The sequence below is a fragment of the Choloepus didactylus genome, chromosome 19 (genome assembly GCF_015220235.1).
Source record: "Choloepus didactylus isolate mChoDid1 chromosome 19, mChoDid1.pri, whole genome shotgun sequence".
Classification (NCBI taxonomy): Eukaryota; Metazoa; Chordata; class Mammalia; order Pilosa; family Megalonychidae; genus Choloepus; species Choloepus didactylus.
In genome coordinates this window covers 26,512,675-26,532,141 of record NC_051325.1, presented here as the reverse complement: position 1 = coordinate 26,532,141, position 19,467 = coordinate 26,512,675, and the positions used below count along the sequence as shown (strand labels likewise).

General features: G+C 38.0%; 1 protein-coding gene across 5 annotated transcripts in view; it reads left to right on the top strand.

Annotated features, from left to right (window-relative positions):
• Nucleotides 1-19,467, top strand: part of PLCB1 (phospholipase C beta 1) — an 856,401-nt gene that overhangs the window by 7,633 nt on the left and 829,301 nt on the right. For all 5 annotated transcript variants that reach the window (XM_037811315.1, XM_037811314.1, XM_037811311.1 and 2 more), the window contains exon 2: nucleotides 7,117-7,194. In XM_037811315.1, coding sequence (XP_037667243.1) covers nucleotides 7,117-7,194 — 78 coding nt within the window. The remainder of the gene's footprint in view (nucleotides 1-7,116; nucleotides 7,195-19,467) is intronic.

Here is a 19,467-nt window from a genome sequence, read left to right as displayed (position 1 = left end):
TAAGGCTGAGGGTGTACTAAATTGCGATTCAATATGTGTTAAAAATTATAATGTATTTACATCTCTTATTCTGAGTGTTACCAGTGGCTTTTGTGTTTTGAAAATTTGCTCATATGTAGACCAAAATAAAGCCATGCAACTTGCCCTTGAAGAAATTCTGAAGTGTTGGGAGTGACAGAATGAAAGATTGATCATTGTGAAAATATTCTATCACAATGACTCGCAAAGAGAAAAATGAATACATTGTCTGTGAGCTCTATTGCTAGAAGGAGTAAAATATCAAATGAAAGACCTACAGTTTAAAAATGTTCAGATAAAACCTCTGCCTATATTATTTCCTCTTTACAGAGGAAATGGAAACCAATGGGACAATATTCTTGTACTTCCTGCCCTTCCCATTCCTAGTTTAATATACTTGCAGCACCTCCATTCTCCCACTGTTCTCCTATCCTGGGGAAAGCTTCATGCCTCCTCTGTTCACGTTCTGGAGCCCATCCTTCCTGGCGTTTCTGAGGCCTGGCCTCATTATTATATGTGCCCCCTTTGACAGCATCTGCAAAAGTTTCCTTCTGTTGAAGATTTTCTAAGAACACATCAATATGCCTTTTAGTCATAAACCCAGATGAAAACAACACAATGACCCTCTAACCCTCCTTCCTCCTTTAATTACCACTCTTTCCTTCATCTCCTTCCATCCAAAAGGAAAGTGTGGCTTATAATCGCCAATTCCCTTCCCTCCCCTCCTGTTCACTCCTCAGCCCCCCAAAGCCATATTCTACACTCAGCACTTCTTTGAAATATCTCTCACCAAGGCTACAGACAACTGTTAGGTGCCAAACCCAGTTGGTATTTTTCAGATCTGTCTTAATTTTCCAGCGGTATCTATCCCTCCATTCATTCATCCAGCCAACATTCACACATTAACAGTGTGTTGATGCCTCCTATGAGCTAGACATTTTGCTAGTGCTCTGGATATAAGAATGGCAGAGGATTTGGTTCTTGCCCTCATGGAGTTTGCCTTCTACTGGAACAGATAAGATGCTAAACAAATAGAGGTATAATTATTTCATTTAACTGTGGTAAGTGCTACAAAAAAAAGAACACGTGAGTATAAGAAGTGGGAAAGAGTTACCTGGGGAAGTTCTACTTGTGGAAAGACCTGAGTAATAAGTAAGACTTAGGCAGACATGAGGGAGTGTATCCATTTGGGAGAAGAGCATGTGTGGGTAGTCTGAGGAGGGAAGGAGCCTGGAGACTTTGAAAGACTGAACAAACGCCGGGCAGCAGATGCAGAATAAGCCAGTGGAGAGTGTGGCTCCGATAATGTTGGCGGGATGGCCAGGGACTGCATGTATGTTGCTTAGGTCACTGCAAAATTTTGGACTTACTGTCAAGTCAACAGGAAGCCACCGAAGCTGAATTTCTCAGCTTCGCACTGTTGCCATTTTGGGGCCGAGTAATTCTTCGTTGTGCTTTGTAGGATGTTTAGCAGCATCTCTGGCCTCTACTCACTAGATACCAGTAGCAAAACCCCAATCATGACAATCAAAATTGTCTCCAGACATTGTCAGATGCCTCCTGGGTGCAAAATCGCCCTGGTTGAGAACCACTGCATTAAAAGGATTTTAAGCAGAAATATGACATGCTCTTAACTGATTTTAAAAGTATTGGGCTACTTCACTCACACACACATACACACACACAAATACAGGCATTGCGTACATACATGCAAGTGGCAAGAAAGCAAATAAAAAGATGGTCAACATCATTGGTCATCAGACAAATTCAAATTAAAACCATGAGATGCCACTTCACTCCCTCTAGTGCTATATTGCTGTATCTTATTGAGATTATTGGTTTACTGATCTGTTGCCCCCACTAAACAATGAGCCTCGGAAGATTGGAAGTCTGGGCTTTCGTTTGAAACCTGGGCACACAGTATCTGAAGTAACTTAACGTGGTATTTGAAGAATCATGTGTTCAGTTTTTTTCCTGTATTGTATTAAAAGGGATTATTAAAAGGGATTTTTATACTTGCCAGTAAAAGGCAAGAATCTCAATAGTGCTTCTCTCAACCCTTTGCATCCTCTACACCAAACCTTCTTACCCTCTCTGTTTTCTTTCGTTTTGGGAAGTTTCAGACTGGATACATTCCTGAAAGAAAATTCTCTCAACACTGATGCACATGCAAGTTTTACGTCACTGATCTGAATCTTAAATCTTTGCATCTAAGACTGCCCTTATGTTTCTAATGCTTAGTCAGGGCCACATTGCTGATGTTTGATGGGCACCACATCTGATTTTCTCTGAGCCTTAAAATTCTGTCTCCTTTCACATAGCTCTTTTCCCCACAATATACACTTGTTTCGTGATGCAAATTTTAGCAATCTCTCTGGAACAGAATTTGTTATTTTTCCTTGTTGACTGTATAACATTGGTTACTTTTTGAGTGCATGCCTCCATTCCCATGGTGTTCTCTTGTAATAATTTAGAATATGAAACTCACCATGGGGTTAGGATTGTGGTTAACCTCAGCCAATTGACTTTCTGACAGTGCACGTAAGGAGTGTGCTATGGGATTGTGGACTGGTTGTTGATATTAGCTTTGAGGCTCTGGGTTAGTTGAAGTGTAGCTCAAGGGGTGGTTGAAGTGTAGCTCAAAGGGTGGGAACATGGTGGCTATATTTAGACCTTTGAAGGATTGACTAGAGAAGAAACTAGATTTATTCTGCAGTACTTTGATGTTAAAATTAGAACTGTGGGAGGTGGATGCTGGCTACACATATGAAACAAAAAATTTTAACTAGAGTTGTCTGATGAGAGGTCTGGCTTGCTTTTTGAGGGAGAGTTCCATGTTAAGGAGTATCCCTATAAAGATTTAGTTAGAGTTACACTGCTCAATAGAAATATGTGAGCCACATAGGAAATTTTATATTTTTGAAGAAACAGGTGAGGTTAATTTTAATAATGTATTTTATTTAAGCCAATCTATCCTTTTGGACATGTAATCAATATAAAAAATTAATGAAATATTTTCCTTTTTTCATTCTAAATTTTTGAACTCTTACTGCTTATCTCAGTTGCACTGACCATATTTCAGGTGCTCAATAACCACGTGTGACTCGTGGCTCCTGTATGGGTCAGCACTGGTTCATTGCTTGCATTCTCAACAGGGGCAAGATCACCTCCAAGGAAATGAATAGTTATTCTTGCGGGGAAGTAAACCTCACTCCTTCTAATGTATAAAGCACAGACATAACCAGGCATTTAGAGTATCTGTGGTTTTACAATTTCCCTAAGGATGATTAGGAAAATAAATGTCTAAAAAGACTCTTTAGTGGGACAATTATGCAAAAATCTTGGAGAGCACTGATTGAGAGCATGGACCTCACGGTTTAATTTCCCACTTTCCTTATTTCTTCGCTGGGTTTCCTTGGGCAAGATTTTTAGAACAAGCCTCAGTCTCTTTTTTCTGTGAAATGGTGATAATAATAGAGTTAACCTTTTAAGTTATAAGTATTAGAGGAGAAAATCTACTACAGTGATTGGATCAGAGTAGATGTTCAGGATGCATCAGTTATTATTCTCTCAAGGATTCCAAAATCGTAGAGATAATTCTGGAATTAGAATGGAGTTTGGACCATTAGTGTCGTTGTCATTTACTCTTAGTTTCTTAAGGGATATTATTGTTTTATATCAATGAATTGATGAGTAAATCATTGTAACAAAGAATTATGAGACTTCGTAACATTAAAGTTGGTTCCAGTGATTCTTTTCCTTGTTGAAATGCTTCTCGTTCTTTTAGAAGTTGAGGTTTTGTGGAGGCCCTTTACTTTGTTCCTTCACTATGCTTTATTTGGCCTGAAGATTTTTTGGGATATTCATGTAAATTAAAAACAGAGCAGCTTCTTATATCTTTCTATTTGTTGTGTTCATTTGTGAGATAGGGATAAGAGTAAGTAAAATAGTTTCTATCAAGTAAAGAGTAAAGGGGAATTTACTATGCACTGTCCACTATTACTAAACTAAGACAAACATATTTATTGGTTCTTTTTTTCAAGGCAGATGATTATGGAAAAAATACTTTATAACCTTAAGTAAGTAGATTAAAGTTGAATTCTTAGTTAGGGGGAGTGTGCCCACTAGACACAGGTTTGCCTGCATTTTAAGCTCAGTGGTGCTCCTCAGGCTTGCCCACTGTGGGCCTATGTCAGTGGGTCTCACATTGTGGTCCCCGGATCAGCAGCATCAGCTTCCCTGGGAGTTGTTAGAAATGCAGATTTTCAGGCTCCATTCCAGACCCAGTGAATCAGAAGCTCTGGGAAAGGGCCCAGCAATCTGTGTTTTCTGGAGTACATATCTTATAGATATTGATGGAGAGATAGAGAATAACAAATAGAGCCTCTGAGAGTTGTCTCCATTACCCTGCAGTAAATGCTCCAGAGTCACAATCTGTCGGCAGTTCCCTTAGAAATAAATTATAGCCATATTTTTCAAACTTTAAACCAGTACATATGTTCTGACAATGAGAATATTTGAGCTCCAGGTTGAGCGGCTACTTTGGTAGGGGGAGAATATAGACATTTGCGATTATGTGGGAAGTGGGAAAAAAAGCAGGTGGAATTGAAAATGGATATTCATGTATTTCTGGGTCAAATTGTGCCTTGCATGGTACGAATGCCAAGTTCCAGCTGATCTTGGAATGTTGGAGGTGATTATGGAGGAAGCAGGCAGGGAGCCCTGATAAATGATCATTTAACAGAGGAACTAGCCCCGGAAGAGTGGGGTCAGAAAATATTTAACAAAGGAGCTTTAATTTTGAGGGAGGAGAAGGGATAAGCTTAAAATAGCAGTATCTGAGACCCATGAAGCAGTGTTCCAAATATAAATTTGAGCAGTTAAGCTTTGCTAACTTAAATATTTCATTGTCCGAGATCATTGCAGTGAATGGCTACCAAAATTTCAATTAGAATCTTGTCAGACATTTTTAAAAGAAAAAGAACTGGTTTGAGAATGATAATTACACCTACAGGTTTAATTCCAAATTCACCTGGAAAGTGGGGATGTGTGCTGTGTGCATCCTGTCAGAAGCTTATATGTTGCCCACTTCTAGAAAAGAAGGTGATAGGAATGGACTGAAAATATTGCTATGAACTTTTCTGCATGTATTTCATAGAAGAAATAGAAAATATTTTAAAATTGTTGTCTTTCATTGTAATATCGAATTTATTTCAGATATCTTTTTTGACATTTATTAAAAGTAAATTTGAAACTTTAAAATTCCAACCAAAGTTCCATGAAATAGCATAATACTTGTAAGAAAGGGGATAAGTTTTAGTTTTCACATAGAGACAGCATGGAATAAGGGAAATGGAGGGCAAAACCAGTTTAAACAAGCCCCGTGATAAAGAGAAGAATCTGCCAGCCCCTTATATGGAAAAGTAACCATGGTTACTGGAATGTAAAGAAATATGAAGTAAAATCAGAGGCAGGAACTCACAGCAAAAAGAAAAACTTTTTTTAAACTAAATGAACTCTCTGGGATTGGCTGTACAAATTAACATCTCAAAGATGAATTAGTTAGTGTTCTCGGATAGGTTGTAACCTCTGTAGTACCCAGTCAATGGGGAAACAGGGGAGGGACTTTGCGAATTAGGAGTAGGAAATTTAAAGATCGCCATTCTCTTCCTCTGGCGCGCCAGTCTTCCATGTGTTTGGCTGGACGCCCCATCTTGCAAGATTGTAAATAAATTCTTTTCTCCTCCAGAACCGAGAGAGCGTTTATTCCCTTACAGGTACCACTTTATTTCCGACAATACTTATAAATATAATTTTCAAATCACATGTTAACCAAGAATGTCAGGATGAGTTTTCATTTAATTTTTTAACAAATCAGGTTTTAAACATAATTTTATACATAAATAAAATAGTAGGTATTTATTGATTTCTTATCATGTGCCAAGCATTGCTCCAGATGCTTTGTCCAAATTATCCTATTTAATTCTCACAACAACCCTCTGAGGTAGGTGTTATTCTTATCCTTTTTTTCCCCTGTTCAGTTATGGACAATGAGGCACCACGAGGAGGCGGGCAGTAATCTGAACCCAAGCCAATGGCCTCCAAGAGCCTGATGCTTACTGTAAAGCTCAATGTGTAAACTAAAACCATCATTCTTGCACTATCATTATTGTCCTACCCATCAGGGAAAAAAGTCCCAGATTCCCAAATTCTCTCTTTAAGTCCTACTTTTCATTGCAAATCCTTTGGATCAGATGGAGGATATGCCATACCATAGTTATGTGTTTTAAAAAGCTGAAATAAACTTGGTGTATTTATGTCTCTGTAAAAATCCAATTCCTGCAGAGGCCTAAGTATTTCAATACAAAAATCCATATCCAATGACACGTTTTCTTGTGCAGATGGTATGTATGCCTTTCCAAAAATTGCCGAAAGAAAACATCACGTTTTAGAAATATTTAGTATTATAATAATGCATACAGTTTTTGCTTTGTAATATGCATGCTTTAAACTCAGAAGGCAATTTGCCTATGATGTTTTATTTTAATGTTTGAAATTTAAATTTAAAGCAAATTTGGATTTATCTTTCCAAAATATGTAGAAAATGGCCTTATTTACTGTTACCTTGGAATCAGCAATGCCCAAATGCTGTGCTTACTCTCTTCAGTACAATTGACAGTCATTTTATAAAGCAAATGTAGTCTAAAATATTATTCTCAGCATGTATCTTAATTAATTTTAATCATATAAAATACATAATCATGTTTGGTGTTAAAATTATTTGGATAACTAGGTAAAGCCTTTTAATGGAAAACATGTCAAGCCCTTTAAAAACTTGTTTTAGTCAAAAACTAAATGCATTACTGGCTTTTTCCTTTATAAGTTATGTACAGATTTCCTGATTATTGGTAATGTACCTCAGATATATAACTAATAATCCTATGGAGTTAAACTTCCCATGTCTAATTTTTTTGGTAATTTTTATTAATAATTGATGACTTTGGAGAAACTCTTAACAATTCTCACTTAAGTAACTCCAAGGTAGAACTTTCTCCAGTGAGATATGTTGACATACATGCTTTTTTCTTCCATTTCTAGGACTCCACTATTGTTACTCCAATTATTTTGAGGACTGACCCTCAGGGATTTTTCTTTTACTGGACAGATCAAAATAAGGTAAGAAATGGGATGTCTTTCTTAGGTTTTTCAGTTGGTTGCTGCTTTGCAAAGTTGTTTTTTTTTTTTTTTTGTCTTACTTACATTTCATGAATGGTTTTGTATTTATTTAGAGACTCCATTTAATGTCTTAGGATTTTTCAAGGACTTCAGTCTGAAATGTTGGATTCACTCAATCCTAGAGCAATTGGTATTTTCCAGTTCTGTTTATATTATTTGTTAGGTTGAGACATGGAAATATAAATGATATTTGATTTAAAAGAAAATTAGCCAGTGTTACTGATTTAAGTTCCCTACCCAACTCCACCCATAAGAAATGGAGAAAAATGATGAGAAAATCCCTTTTCACCCTACTGACCATAACCTTGACTTTTCCTTTCTCTCCCTTCTCCCCTGTGCTGTACATTGAGGACTCTGCCAGCTCCAACAGGGATTTGACCTTGATAATCTGTTCACATTAGAAAATCAAGAATAACATTCCTTTAGCCTATACCTGCAGTCTTTCAGGAATTTCTTGTCAAATTAGCCTTCTGCCCACAATACCATGAATTTGAGATCTCATTTATTATGAAACCCATTGAGACAATTCTATATTGAATTATTAAAAAGTAGAATGTCTACAGATCATAAGATTTATTTGAAGTTTAATGGGCAGTTAGGCAAGAGTATTCATAGAAAGTGGTTATTATTTGAAGAGACACGGTTGCAGTTATATGCTTGAACCTAAGAGGCCAAAGAATACGGAATATTTTGACCCTCCAACTTCTGGTATTTGGAGAGATGGAGTAGGGTTAATGAGAGTGCGGAATGCATACTGAAATTAACCAACCTGGGACCTCAACAATTACTGCTGAAGAGGCACTGGTTTGTGAGATCCTGGTAGCGCCTTAATAACCCGACATTATGTCTCTTTGTCCAAAGTTATTGGAGCTTTCAGTCTTGCCTGCTGCCCTCTGGGTCAACCTCAGTTTCACCTGTGAGCTGTAGTGTGGAGCTGGTGGGGGTGGGGGTGGAGTGGGGGTGGAGCCTGGGGAGCTGGTGGGGGTGGGGGTGGAGTGGGGGTGGGGATGGAGCGGGGTGGGGGGTGGGGGGTGGGGATGGAGCGGGGTGGGGGTGGGGGCTCTTCCCTCTGGGAAGTAACCTCTGGCCCCAGGGCCACTCCTGAAGGGACCTGTTTACACTCCATTCAGAAGTCAAATTTCAGCTTCCTGGTGTGGTCCCAGAGTTACTTTTTGAATATGTGTGTCCTGGAACCCTCTGTAACCATTGATGTGGGAGTAAACCGCAGAGGATATTTCTGAATACTTTTTAAAATAGCATTAAAGTCTAAGACCCCAAGCTACTGTCAAAAATGTATTCGAGTTAGATTTCATAGTCTGTGTTCATTTGTATTACTGGGTGTGTTAATCACTTTGGCTTCAACATTCTGTTTGGTTTCCTGCTGTTATGTATAGAACAATGCTTTGAAAGAGGTTGGGTATTTTTTCCTCCCCTCCTGAAAGTTATTTTTAGAACTATTGAAGCTATATTCATGAAAGATGTATTTAAAATGCCTAGAGCAGTTTTAAAGGTTGGATATTTGTACTGGAGACAAACTGTCAGTTTGGTTTTTCAACTTGTAAATCAGCCTTCTATAAAAGTAACAAAAGGTATTTTGGGCTTTTTAAATAATTCATGGCAACTCAGTTAAGCTCGCCTCTGAGACCAATTATAAATGTTTCTTTGCTTGTGAAAAGAAAGGGTTTAAGGACCAGATACTGTTTGACGTGTCTCTACTGTTCTGTGGACCCAGTTTTTTGACCCATGTTTATTTCCAAATGGAGGAAAATGTCTTTCAGTCGTCTACACCAACCATTTTCCCTTCAGAATCTTGTAAAGCCGTTTATGACTAATTGAAACAAATCGTGTGGGAGCCATTCCTTTTATCTCCTTATTTCTTTTCTTTTCATGAGTATGAATCTTACAGTTCTAGCCAAGAGATGGGAAATTTGACTTCTTGCTTTTCTAAACCTCAGTCACCCCTGTGTCATATATCATAGTTTGGAAGTTTATTTTTTAGTCAATGGTCATAAATCTTAGTATCCAAGAGATGAGAGAATTGACAAAAAAAATTAAACCTTCCATGCTTCCAAGTTTGTCATTTTCTTCTGGCTTTAAGCCCAGTTCTGGAACCAGAAAGAGTGATGCATCCATCTACTTCGAGGAGACGACTCCCAAAGTAAGTGTATGCTAGAAGAGATGGTCTGAGCAAATGAAGGACAGCTCTCAAAGCTTTTAGGTGGTGGTTGTGAATACGATCATTTGAAGGTACCTCCACGAACAGTGCAATCTTGATGCTACTTAGAGATCCACTTTACAATATTTTTTTTCTGACTATCAGTCTTAAGAGTCTGTCACATGTTATCCCTTGATTTTACCCACCGTGCTTTCCACCAGTTTGGAAACTTGCTTTGGTATTTGTGGGAATATTGTCATTTCTTCTTGCCTCTTTTCTCCCTTTGATCTTCTACCCAACATGCTCCTCCTTTTATCCATGAAGCACTCTAATGAGCAATCAGTCACCTGCAGCCTGGTCTGCTCAGTGGTGAGCCGAGTGGTGTAAGAAGCCTTTGGTAAAGGGTAGTTGTTACAGAGCTTTCCTTTTATAGCTCTGTAAGAACATCCTCACAGTTTGCACAGTGTCTTACCTACATCCTCTCTACTGTCATGATTACATCAGACCAGGAACCAGAGCCACCTATTTCAACCAACTGGAATCACTCTCTATAGACAGTTATAACCTGTTGCCTTCTTTTGATTTGTCACCATAGAACAGGTAGGTGGCAAAGAAGACAGATAATGGACGTTGGAGTTAATAAGCAGGACTATCACATAACTTTTAGGTAGCAGAAATGTGCTGTGGTGAAATAGTGAGAGTGTGGGGCTGATGGAAGCTGACAAATACAAACACCACATTTAGGGGTAAATGTTCATAGTTTGTACCAGCTCTGGACTTACTTTAATAATTCTTCCCTCTTTTTTATTGGTTCTGTAAATCTTGTTAACTATACTTAGTAAAAATGAGTTTCTGAACATGACTGTTTAAATTATGGTGGTGTTTTCTTATGTATATGCATATTATGGGACGATGATAAGCTTACCTGTAAGTTATGAGTGAAGGAGCCCCTGCACAGACTAAATATTTAAGAGGCTGGCTGCATTAGGCTCTGACTTCTTTGGAGCTATGCATATTGGCACCAGACACCAACACAGGAAGTGCTAGCCGTGAAAACCATGTTAACTACAAGAAGAATCTGCATTACGATTTTGAAAGGAAGAGTAAAGAAGAAAAAAGGTCAACATTAAAAGACTGACCAAAACCTATCTTGTTAGAATACGAAACAAAGTAGCCCTTGCCTTTCAACTTGATGCCATGCTTTGGTGCCAAAGTTGGTATAAAAATAAAACTAGTCATTACTAGTTCAGATCAAGGAGTTCAGTATAGTTCAGTAAACCATTCCTTATATTGCTATTGCTAAAACAGAAACTTGGGAGAGGGACAGGGGGAGAGAAACACACATTTAGGAAAAAAAAAAAAGAATGGTAGTAGAAACCAACATTTTAAATGAAGGAATTCTAGCATCCTGTTATAGGTTTTATTTATTATTAATTTGATGGATAATATACAAATGCCTTTTTGTGGTAAGAGAATAAAACAATTTAAATGACCTTAAACTCCCCATTGACCCCAGTCTCTAGTCCTCTCTCCAGAGTTAACTACTGACAACAGTTCCATGTTATCTTTCAAGGCCTTTATATATGCATTTATACATGCATAATGAAATATTTCATTTTGTTTTGTGCGTGCTGGTTTTTATCCTAAATAGTATTTTATTATATTTACTATTCTGCAACTTGCTTTCACTTTATACTGTATCTTAGAGAACTTTTCATGTCAATACACATGGTCCTACATCATTCTTTTAAATGGCTCTGTCATAGCCCCTAGAATCGATTGCCAAATTTTATTTACTAATAAAAAATTCCCATTGATGGACTTTCGTTTTGTTTGTTTCTAATTTTAGGCTACGGCAAGCAATCCTATAATATACAGTAATAGTCACCCTTGTTTATCCCACTTGAGGTTTATGGATCAGGGTTTCTCTAAGGTAAATTCTCAGGAATACAATTGCTGATTCAATTTTATTTAATGGCTGGACCATTTTATAATCCTACTAGTTTTATGTGAGAGGAACTATTTCCTCATGCCCCATAAACACTATAAGGAAACATTTTAATTTTTCCCAATCTGATACAACCATGGTATCTCTTTTAATCTGCCTTTGTGATTAGCTAGTAAGTTTGTGTGTATTTTCATACATTTTTTATCATTTCTGTTTTCTTTTTCATGTATTGCCTCCTTATACCTCTTATCCTTGTGTTGAGATTTCTCTCAGCAGTCTAGATGTCAATGCTTTATCTGTTATAGATATTGCAAATACTTTCTTCCTGCCTGTGGCTTGTCTCAATTTCTTCACTTTTAATTTACGCCTGACAAAATTTTAAATTTTGATGGAGTCCCGTTTCAAGCTTTTACTTTTCGTTTGCTTTTTTTGCATTATTTAAGGTGTCTTATTCATCATCATCATCATCGCCATCATTAGTATTGATTTGGGTTTTTAATCAATCTATGGTCTGTTTTTAGGACTGGTGTTAGGTGGGGCTCCCTGTTCTTTCTGGTGGTAGCCAGCTTGGCTAGCTCCATCACCCCGTGGCTTTCTTTGTGGCTCAGCGTGTGGAGGGCGTGGGAAGCTGTGTTGACCCGAGCTGATGCTCCACTCTCACCCCGAGTGCTGACTGCTCCACCTCCTGGTTTGGGTGGCCTGCAGATCTGCTTTTATGTTCTAATACCTGTGCACATCTGGACTGTAATTTCCTACTTTATTTTTGTCTCATTTTTCTTCTGCCTTACATACTTTGTACATTAACAAGTGCAACCTTTTTTGTTTACCTGTGATGTATTATAGATATAAATGCATACCTGTATAGTCTGTCATTTCTAGGGACTCAGGGCACTTCATCATGCCCTCCTACTGCCATTTTGTTCCAGCCTGTGATTTTGCATGAGGCATCATTTGAGATCCTTGTACCGAGTGATGATTTAGTTCTATTAATGGCCACTATGGAGAGCCTTCTCTTACGGTAGCCTTGAATTTCAATACAGAGTTCAAAAGCAAGGTTTAAAAGTTAAATGCTTAAATAAGCCACAAGGACATTTTTCAGTATGAGTCCAGAGTTCAAAAATATCTTGAATGAAGCATCATAAACCTCAATAAGAAAAGGTAGGAATTTCTTATGAAAAATATTTTTTTAATGTGGTTAAAAAATGAAATTTTAGGTTGTATATATGTTACTAGAATAAATATTTTTAAAAAACAGTACTGTACAATATAAACAGTGAACCCTAATGTAATCCATGGACTATAGTTAATAGTACAATTTTAAAAATGTTTTTCCATCATTTTAACAAATGTACCACACTAATGCAAGTTGTTAATAGGATAGAATATGAGAACTCTGTATTTTATTCATGATTTTTCGGCAAACCTACAACTTCACCAATAAAAAAAATAAAGAAAAAAAGAAAAAAAATGTCTGATCTCCATAAAGAATTACTGGGCACCACAGATTCCATTAATGATCATTTAGCACTTCCTCTTTGGGGCACACTTCACTAGTGTATCCCAGAAACATCAATTTTGACCTTTCTTGTTAAAGGGCAGGGCTCTAAACTGTCTGGAGGCAGGATGCTAAAGAGTTGATTGAGTGATTTAGTGCAATGATGTAATGATAACTTAAGGAGATGAAATCAGTTCATTTCTACTGTGTAGCATTCCCCACAGGCTAAAACAATGATTAAAATGACCTTAGAAAAGAACAAAATGCACATGAGGATTGCTTTCCGAGGGCTGGGATTATTCTCCATCTGGAACAGCCCACCAGCCATAGCCAGCACAGTCTATGGACTAAGTTGTTTCCTTCACCTTCTGAATTTCCTTTACCATCATTGAAAGTATCAATAGCTAGAGTAGACACAGCAGCTGCCTATACCCTCACCCTTTCCACTCCAGAGGACATCAGCTGGACTCCAGTGGCCACGTTCCTTTGCTTTTTCTGGTCACCAGAGCCCACTCTGCCACCCACGAGGCTTCCCGGAAGTATCTGGAATTAACACCCATCCCCATCCGATAGGCTTTGATGGATAAATACCACAGCTTCCTCACTCTTGGGTGGGATGACTCAAAGGCATATGTTTTATGTTATTTCCCAGAGCTCCTGAGTGGGATTAATCTGTTACCCACAGTGGAACTGGCTTGAAAACACACTGTATGTTCTTGCTTCCCTTCCTGTCTTGCCTTCCCACTCCCGATGTGTCCTGAAACCACCTCTAACATAAACTACGGTTACTAGAATCCTTGCTTAGGAATTACCTAATAGAGACGGTTAATCCTTAACAATTTAATCTAGATGCCCTGTAATTAAGGGTGTTAAAAAGTTTCCTTGGATAGGAGGCACTGGTACATATTAGGCGAATTCTTCATTTTAAGCTGGTTTTCCTATAAGAGTTCTAATTTGGGAGACAGAAGCTGGTTAAGAAAACCAGTTATAAAGTCAGACAGATACGGGTTTGAGTTCTGGCTTTGCCACTTAGTTGATGAGTTCCCTCGGGTGAATCTCTACAGCATTCTAAGCCTCAGTTTCCTCGTAATGGGATATTACTTCCTTAGACTTGGGAGGTTAACTGTGATGCATGAGGCCCTTTGTAAAGTGGGGTTTTTATTATTGTTATATAATCTCTGACTAAACGATTAGTCCCTGACTCATTGTAGGGACCACAGATGTGATGTTTGAAAGGCAAGTGACTATGTATGCATAGTATTTTCTGTTTGTTTGTTTCCTCTTTTTCCTTCTTCTTAAGGCAACAGTGATCTGTTCTCTGTTTAGTCTCTGCTGTGGTCTTTTGACCTAAAGCGTTGAAGCTCAGGTCTGTTTTGGCAAACAAGATGCTTATTTATGTATCTCATTATGTTTTAGGAACAGAGTCGTAGAAGGCAAGAGAAGGGATTTACTGTCTGGAAGACTTGTTCTCTGAGGATAGTTCCCTGATAAATACTCCAGCATAGGTGAAAGTTTCTTGGACCATTGGGAATTTGAAGCATCTTATGGAATAAGCTTGAAGCCTTTTTTCCTAGGATTCTCAGGCAGCTCCTTTTCCTCCTTACTGACCAGCTCCTTAGAGATTAAACTTCAGTGTTTCTGAGTGGAGTTTCGACAGGCAGTGGGGGTCAGATTGCCGGGGAAGAAGTCTCTCCTCACCAAATCAACCAGACTAAACTCCATTTATTCTTAACACTAACTTCTTTTCATTGCTAGGAGTCACATACTTTTTGCCTCAATGAACTTGGGAAGATTCTGAGAATTGGTTTAATAAAAAAGTATTTAAGTAGCAAAGGTACCGTGACATTCTCTGACATTCTCTGTGGAGGTCCAATTCCTGACAGATTTTTAAATGTTCATTTGATGGAGTCTCTTTTTGAGGCAGAATCTCTTTGGGAAGCTAGGATAGCCAAATACTAAGCTTGCTTGGACTTGGTAGCCACAACATAAGAATAAATGTTATTAGAATGGAATCTTTTACAAGTTCTTAGACTTCATGGGTGTGATTCCTGAGTCTTAGTAGACTTTCTAATCAAAGTGTAGCCTGTTCAAATGTCTTTTAAAATCAAGCTGGTTATTATGAAATGGCATCATTTCAGTGCTTCTGGAATCATCTTCAGGGTATAAAGTCATGAATATGATTTTCATGTCACCATCAGTGTACTTGATCATGCGAATAACAGCAATGTTCATTTTAATAATTCCAACTAGAGTTTAGAAACATATAATAGTATCCTGGCTTTAATTCAAAACTCGTTACTGCTAATATAATTTAATTACAAAATTATGCCTCAGTTTTATGAGTTCCTTGTATTTAGCTTTTCCTTGTCTTGTAGGAGAAATTAAATTGGATATTTTCCATGTTTTGAAACAATTATAACAGGATGTTTGTAACTTTTGATTCCAAAAATAGTTTGAGATGCTGGATAGGAGGAATTTTTTGGGGAAATACATGTTATATGTTGTTCATAATTTTATTCCTGTAATGTGGAAAATCCATATGACTTTGTTTTGAAAAGAATTCCCAGGTACTTGGTATTGACATAATGCCATGCTCCTTTGTTTGGATTACAGATGTGTAGATTGAGGGAGCATTTTTGTTCATTCTCTAGTTCATTTTCTTGCCAGTCCACGACTGTTTGCTCTTGTTGCTGGGGTCCTTGTCAAGTCCTCTCTATATTTAATCAGGAAAATAAGCCCCTTTTTTCCTCCCAGTAAAATGAATTTACAGTGACAGTTGATGTAGTTAAGCATTTGCCACAATAAAAGTACACAAAACAAAGAATGTAATTAATTTATTTCTGGTTAGTCATATTTATCATTGCTTATTTTATTTAAAATAATTTAAAAGGCAAAAATGCAAACTTTTTTCGAGTCATCAATGAGGAAGTCCTTACATGGTATAAATAAGTTTCCCAAGTCTAGGGAAGTGTTCAATAAGTATTGATTCAATTTGCACAGACCTTTTGATTATTGTCATTATCATTGTTATCATCATCACCGATAACAGCAAACACTTCCATGGTGTTTCCCACATGGTGTTCTAATGTTATAGATACATAAATACAAATAACTCATTTAGTCATTTCCACAAGCCCGTGAGGGCAGGGCTTTTATTAGCCCCATTTACAGGTGAGTAAACTGAGGGGCACACGGGTTAGGTAATTGACCCCCTCATACATTGATGATCAGGAGTAGAATCCAGGTAGTCGGGCTGTAAGGCCTAGCTACTAAGTTTTTGCATTTTGAAGAGCTTGTTTAATTTGTAAGGTTAGGTTTGCCTGAGGGATTTTTCCCTTACACTTCTTCAACAAAGATACAGCATTAGGCATATTACGTTTGAGAGAAGGAGGCAAATGCTATGAAAAATTGGTTTTCAACTTTGGCTACCCATTGAAATCACCTGGGGAGCTTTAAAAAATGTTTGACACCTGGGTCCTACTTGCAGGGCATGGACTTAATTTGGATTTTTTTTTTTTTTTTTTAACTCCTCAGATGATTCTGATGTGTAGCCAAGGTGATCACAGATATAAAGCACCTGGACATAATGGGGAACTTGGGAGGATGTACAGGCTTTACCTTTCTTGTCTGTGACCTAATTTATACTGGAAGTCATACTAAGCAAGAACACCCAGAGGCCCTGCCAGCTTCTGAATTATTTGACTGATTGAATAATATTCTCTATACTGTGTAATGAAGGCAGGAAATGACTAGCAGTTTTTAGCATGATTCTTAATATCTGAGATCGAATCAAAATAGGTTTTTTTTTCTTATATGCAGTTGATTAACACCCATTTGACTTCCCATTCCCTGAGCATTTCTGGTAGTTGCTGTTTGTTTTATCCTTACCAAAGGTGTCCTTGGCATTCAACTATTTATTAAATTTTATGTGTATGTTTTTTATGGATACTTGAGTAGATCAAATTGCTGTTTAAATAACATTTAATTAAATTAGCTGCACCCTTGGATAAGCAAAAGTAATTTCAGGAATGACCTTATATAATTATTTCACTTTATTTCGAAGTTTTTAATAATTTGGGTACAAGACATTATCTTGTTAAATTATGACCTCATGTCATTTCTTTTTAATTTGCAGGAATCCTCCCCTTATTGACAAATAAACCAACCAGAAAAAAAATAAGGGGCAGAAAATATGTAGATGTGATAGGAAGCTTGCCATCTGATCACCTCTATTTAATACATTTGAGAATATTAAAATCCACATTTCTCTCATTAGAATATTTGGTTTTCATGCTGCCTTCTGTTGGGAACTTGGATTGTACTTAAAATGATTTTGCATGAGATTGCTCTTCAGCATTATGCAGAACTCCCCGTTTAGGTGCTGTGGTCTAGAAATTGTATTGCATCATGGCAAAAAAGCACCTGTTGGAAGTGAATTCCTCAATGACAAGTTCTATGGGGCGGAACTCGTTGCTATGCTGGTATTCATAATGGTTCTGTTTTTAAGTGAACACTTGTTCCTGTAGCATGGCTTCATTACGCAAGAGGACAGCAGCTTCAGCGCTGCAGTTGAGTATTGAGATCCTGGGATACTAGGGTAGATGGGAACTTCAATTATGTTGTGACTTTTTCATATTTTTTTTTAACTCTTACATGGTTTATTAATAGAGGAAAACAAAGCAAAAACAAACAAATAACATCCAAATACTAAAACAATTTCAGGTTTTTGGTTTCAGTAGGTTGAGATTTCCTAGAAGCTGACTCCAAGACTAGGATTCAAGCTCAGGTAGTTGATTTGAGAGGTGACCCCATGGGGTGTGGGCAGTGGGCAAGTGGGATTGGCAAGGAAAGGCAGCCGAGAAAGGGTGAGCTATCAAATAATTTAACATTATGGTTGATTGCTCTGGGGAACTTAGGGAGACAGCGTGGAGCATACCTCAGAATTACTCCAACAGAGAAACGAGGGAGCTGGGGTATTTACCCACCAGTTCCCATCATCAGTTGCTGGGGGAAGCTCTCCTGTGGGAGTTATCTTCCTGGCATGTCTGCCAGCCCTTCTCGATGAACGAGTGTGTCCCCGACAAGCAGGGCCCCAAACTTCAAAAAAAAAACAAAAACAAAATGCTCAGACATAGCAGCCAGTGCTGACAGCTAGAAGCTGTCAAGTTGACACGCATGGGACTGGGTGGACATCACCAACAGTGGCTACTATGGTGGCTTTAATTTTTAGTAGGTCAGACTTTAGAAGTCTCTACCACAGGGGAAAACTGGAGGCTGAACCTGGTTTGCAAACAGATCTTGCTTAGCTGGCACAGAGTGTTAAAAACATAAGTGAGTTGCCTTATTTAAAAACCTGGGGAGTTCATATACAAATCTGGATTTCTCAAAAAATCAGGTGGTGTGGGAACACTTGGTCCACTTATCCCCATGGCTGCATTGGGCTGGAATAGAACAACACCTGCCTGCTTTAGACAGGGCGTGTGTTCTCTAGTCTGCCCCACTCCCCGCTAAGCCAGCTTGCCTCATGTGCATTGCCTCTCAGGATTCTTTAGATATTTGAATATAAAGTATCAGGTATCTGTGGTAATGTCTTTTACTGGAGGCTTCAGTAAGCTGCCGATTATGAAGTTTCATGTGGAATGAAGTTAATTCTGTCATAGAGGCCTATTGGAGTTCCCTGGCTTAAAGTAGAACAAATTTTACCATGGGAAGTGACCAAGGGTCCTGCACGTAAATGCCACAGGCAAATCACATGGTATTCCCAGTCTGCGTCCTCTCTGTGAAGTATGGGTCTGAAGTATGTGAGCCCTGAGGTCCTTCTCAGCTTTTAAAGACTGTTATTACTAAGTGACTTTCATGTGGCTTTGTGCTAAGCAAGATTTATAAATATGACTTCTTGGCACAGAATTTCTTATTTTATTGGGCCATTAATCTATGGGAAATAGTAATGGTGGGCTCTGAGACATCAGGCAGAATGACTTTCCTTTCTGAAATAAATGGAATTAACTTTACCTCAGCTCAAGGCAAGCAGGCACTGACCAGATTAAGCCCACCCTTTCTTTACTGTAGAGCTTCAGTGTCCAATATGGTAGCCTAGAGCTACATGTGACTTTTTTTTTTTTTTACATTTAAGTTTAAAGTAATTTAAAGTAAATTAAATTAAAAGTCATTTACTTAGCTACACAAGGCACATTTCAAGTGCTCAATAGCTGCCTATGGACAGGTGCAGTTATAGAGCATTTCCATCACTGCAAAAAATTCTATTGGATATACCTGCATAGAGATTGGATAAGGAATGGACTATTCAGAACCAGTACAAAGTTACGGAAAGTTTCGTGAATCTACGGGGAAAGAATCTTTCTTTCTTTGGCTGGATTATGTGCCACAAAGATGTGCTATCTGGATCTGGTCATGCTATTTTGTTCCTATGAAAGAAGATATTGGGGGTAGTTTAGACTTCAGGAGCCTAAGGGGGAGTCTGCATTCCTGTAGGTGTGAACCCACAGCAAATAGGATTCTTGAAGATGTTAATTTTACATAAGTTGTGGCCCAATCAAATGAGGTTGGGCCTTAATCTTGATTACCGGAGGCTTTATAAAGAGAAAGAAACTGGAA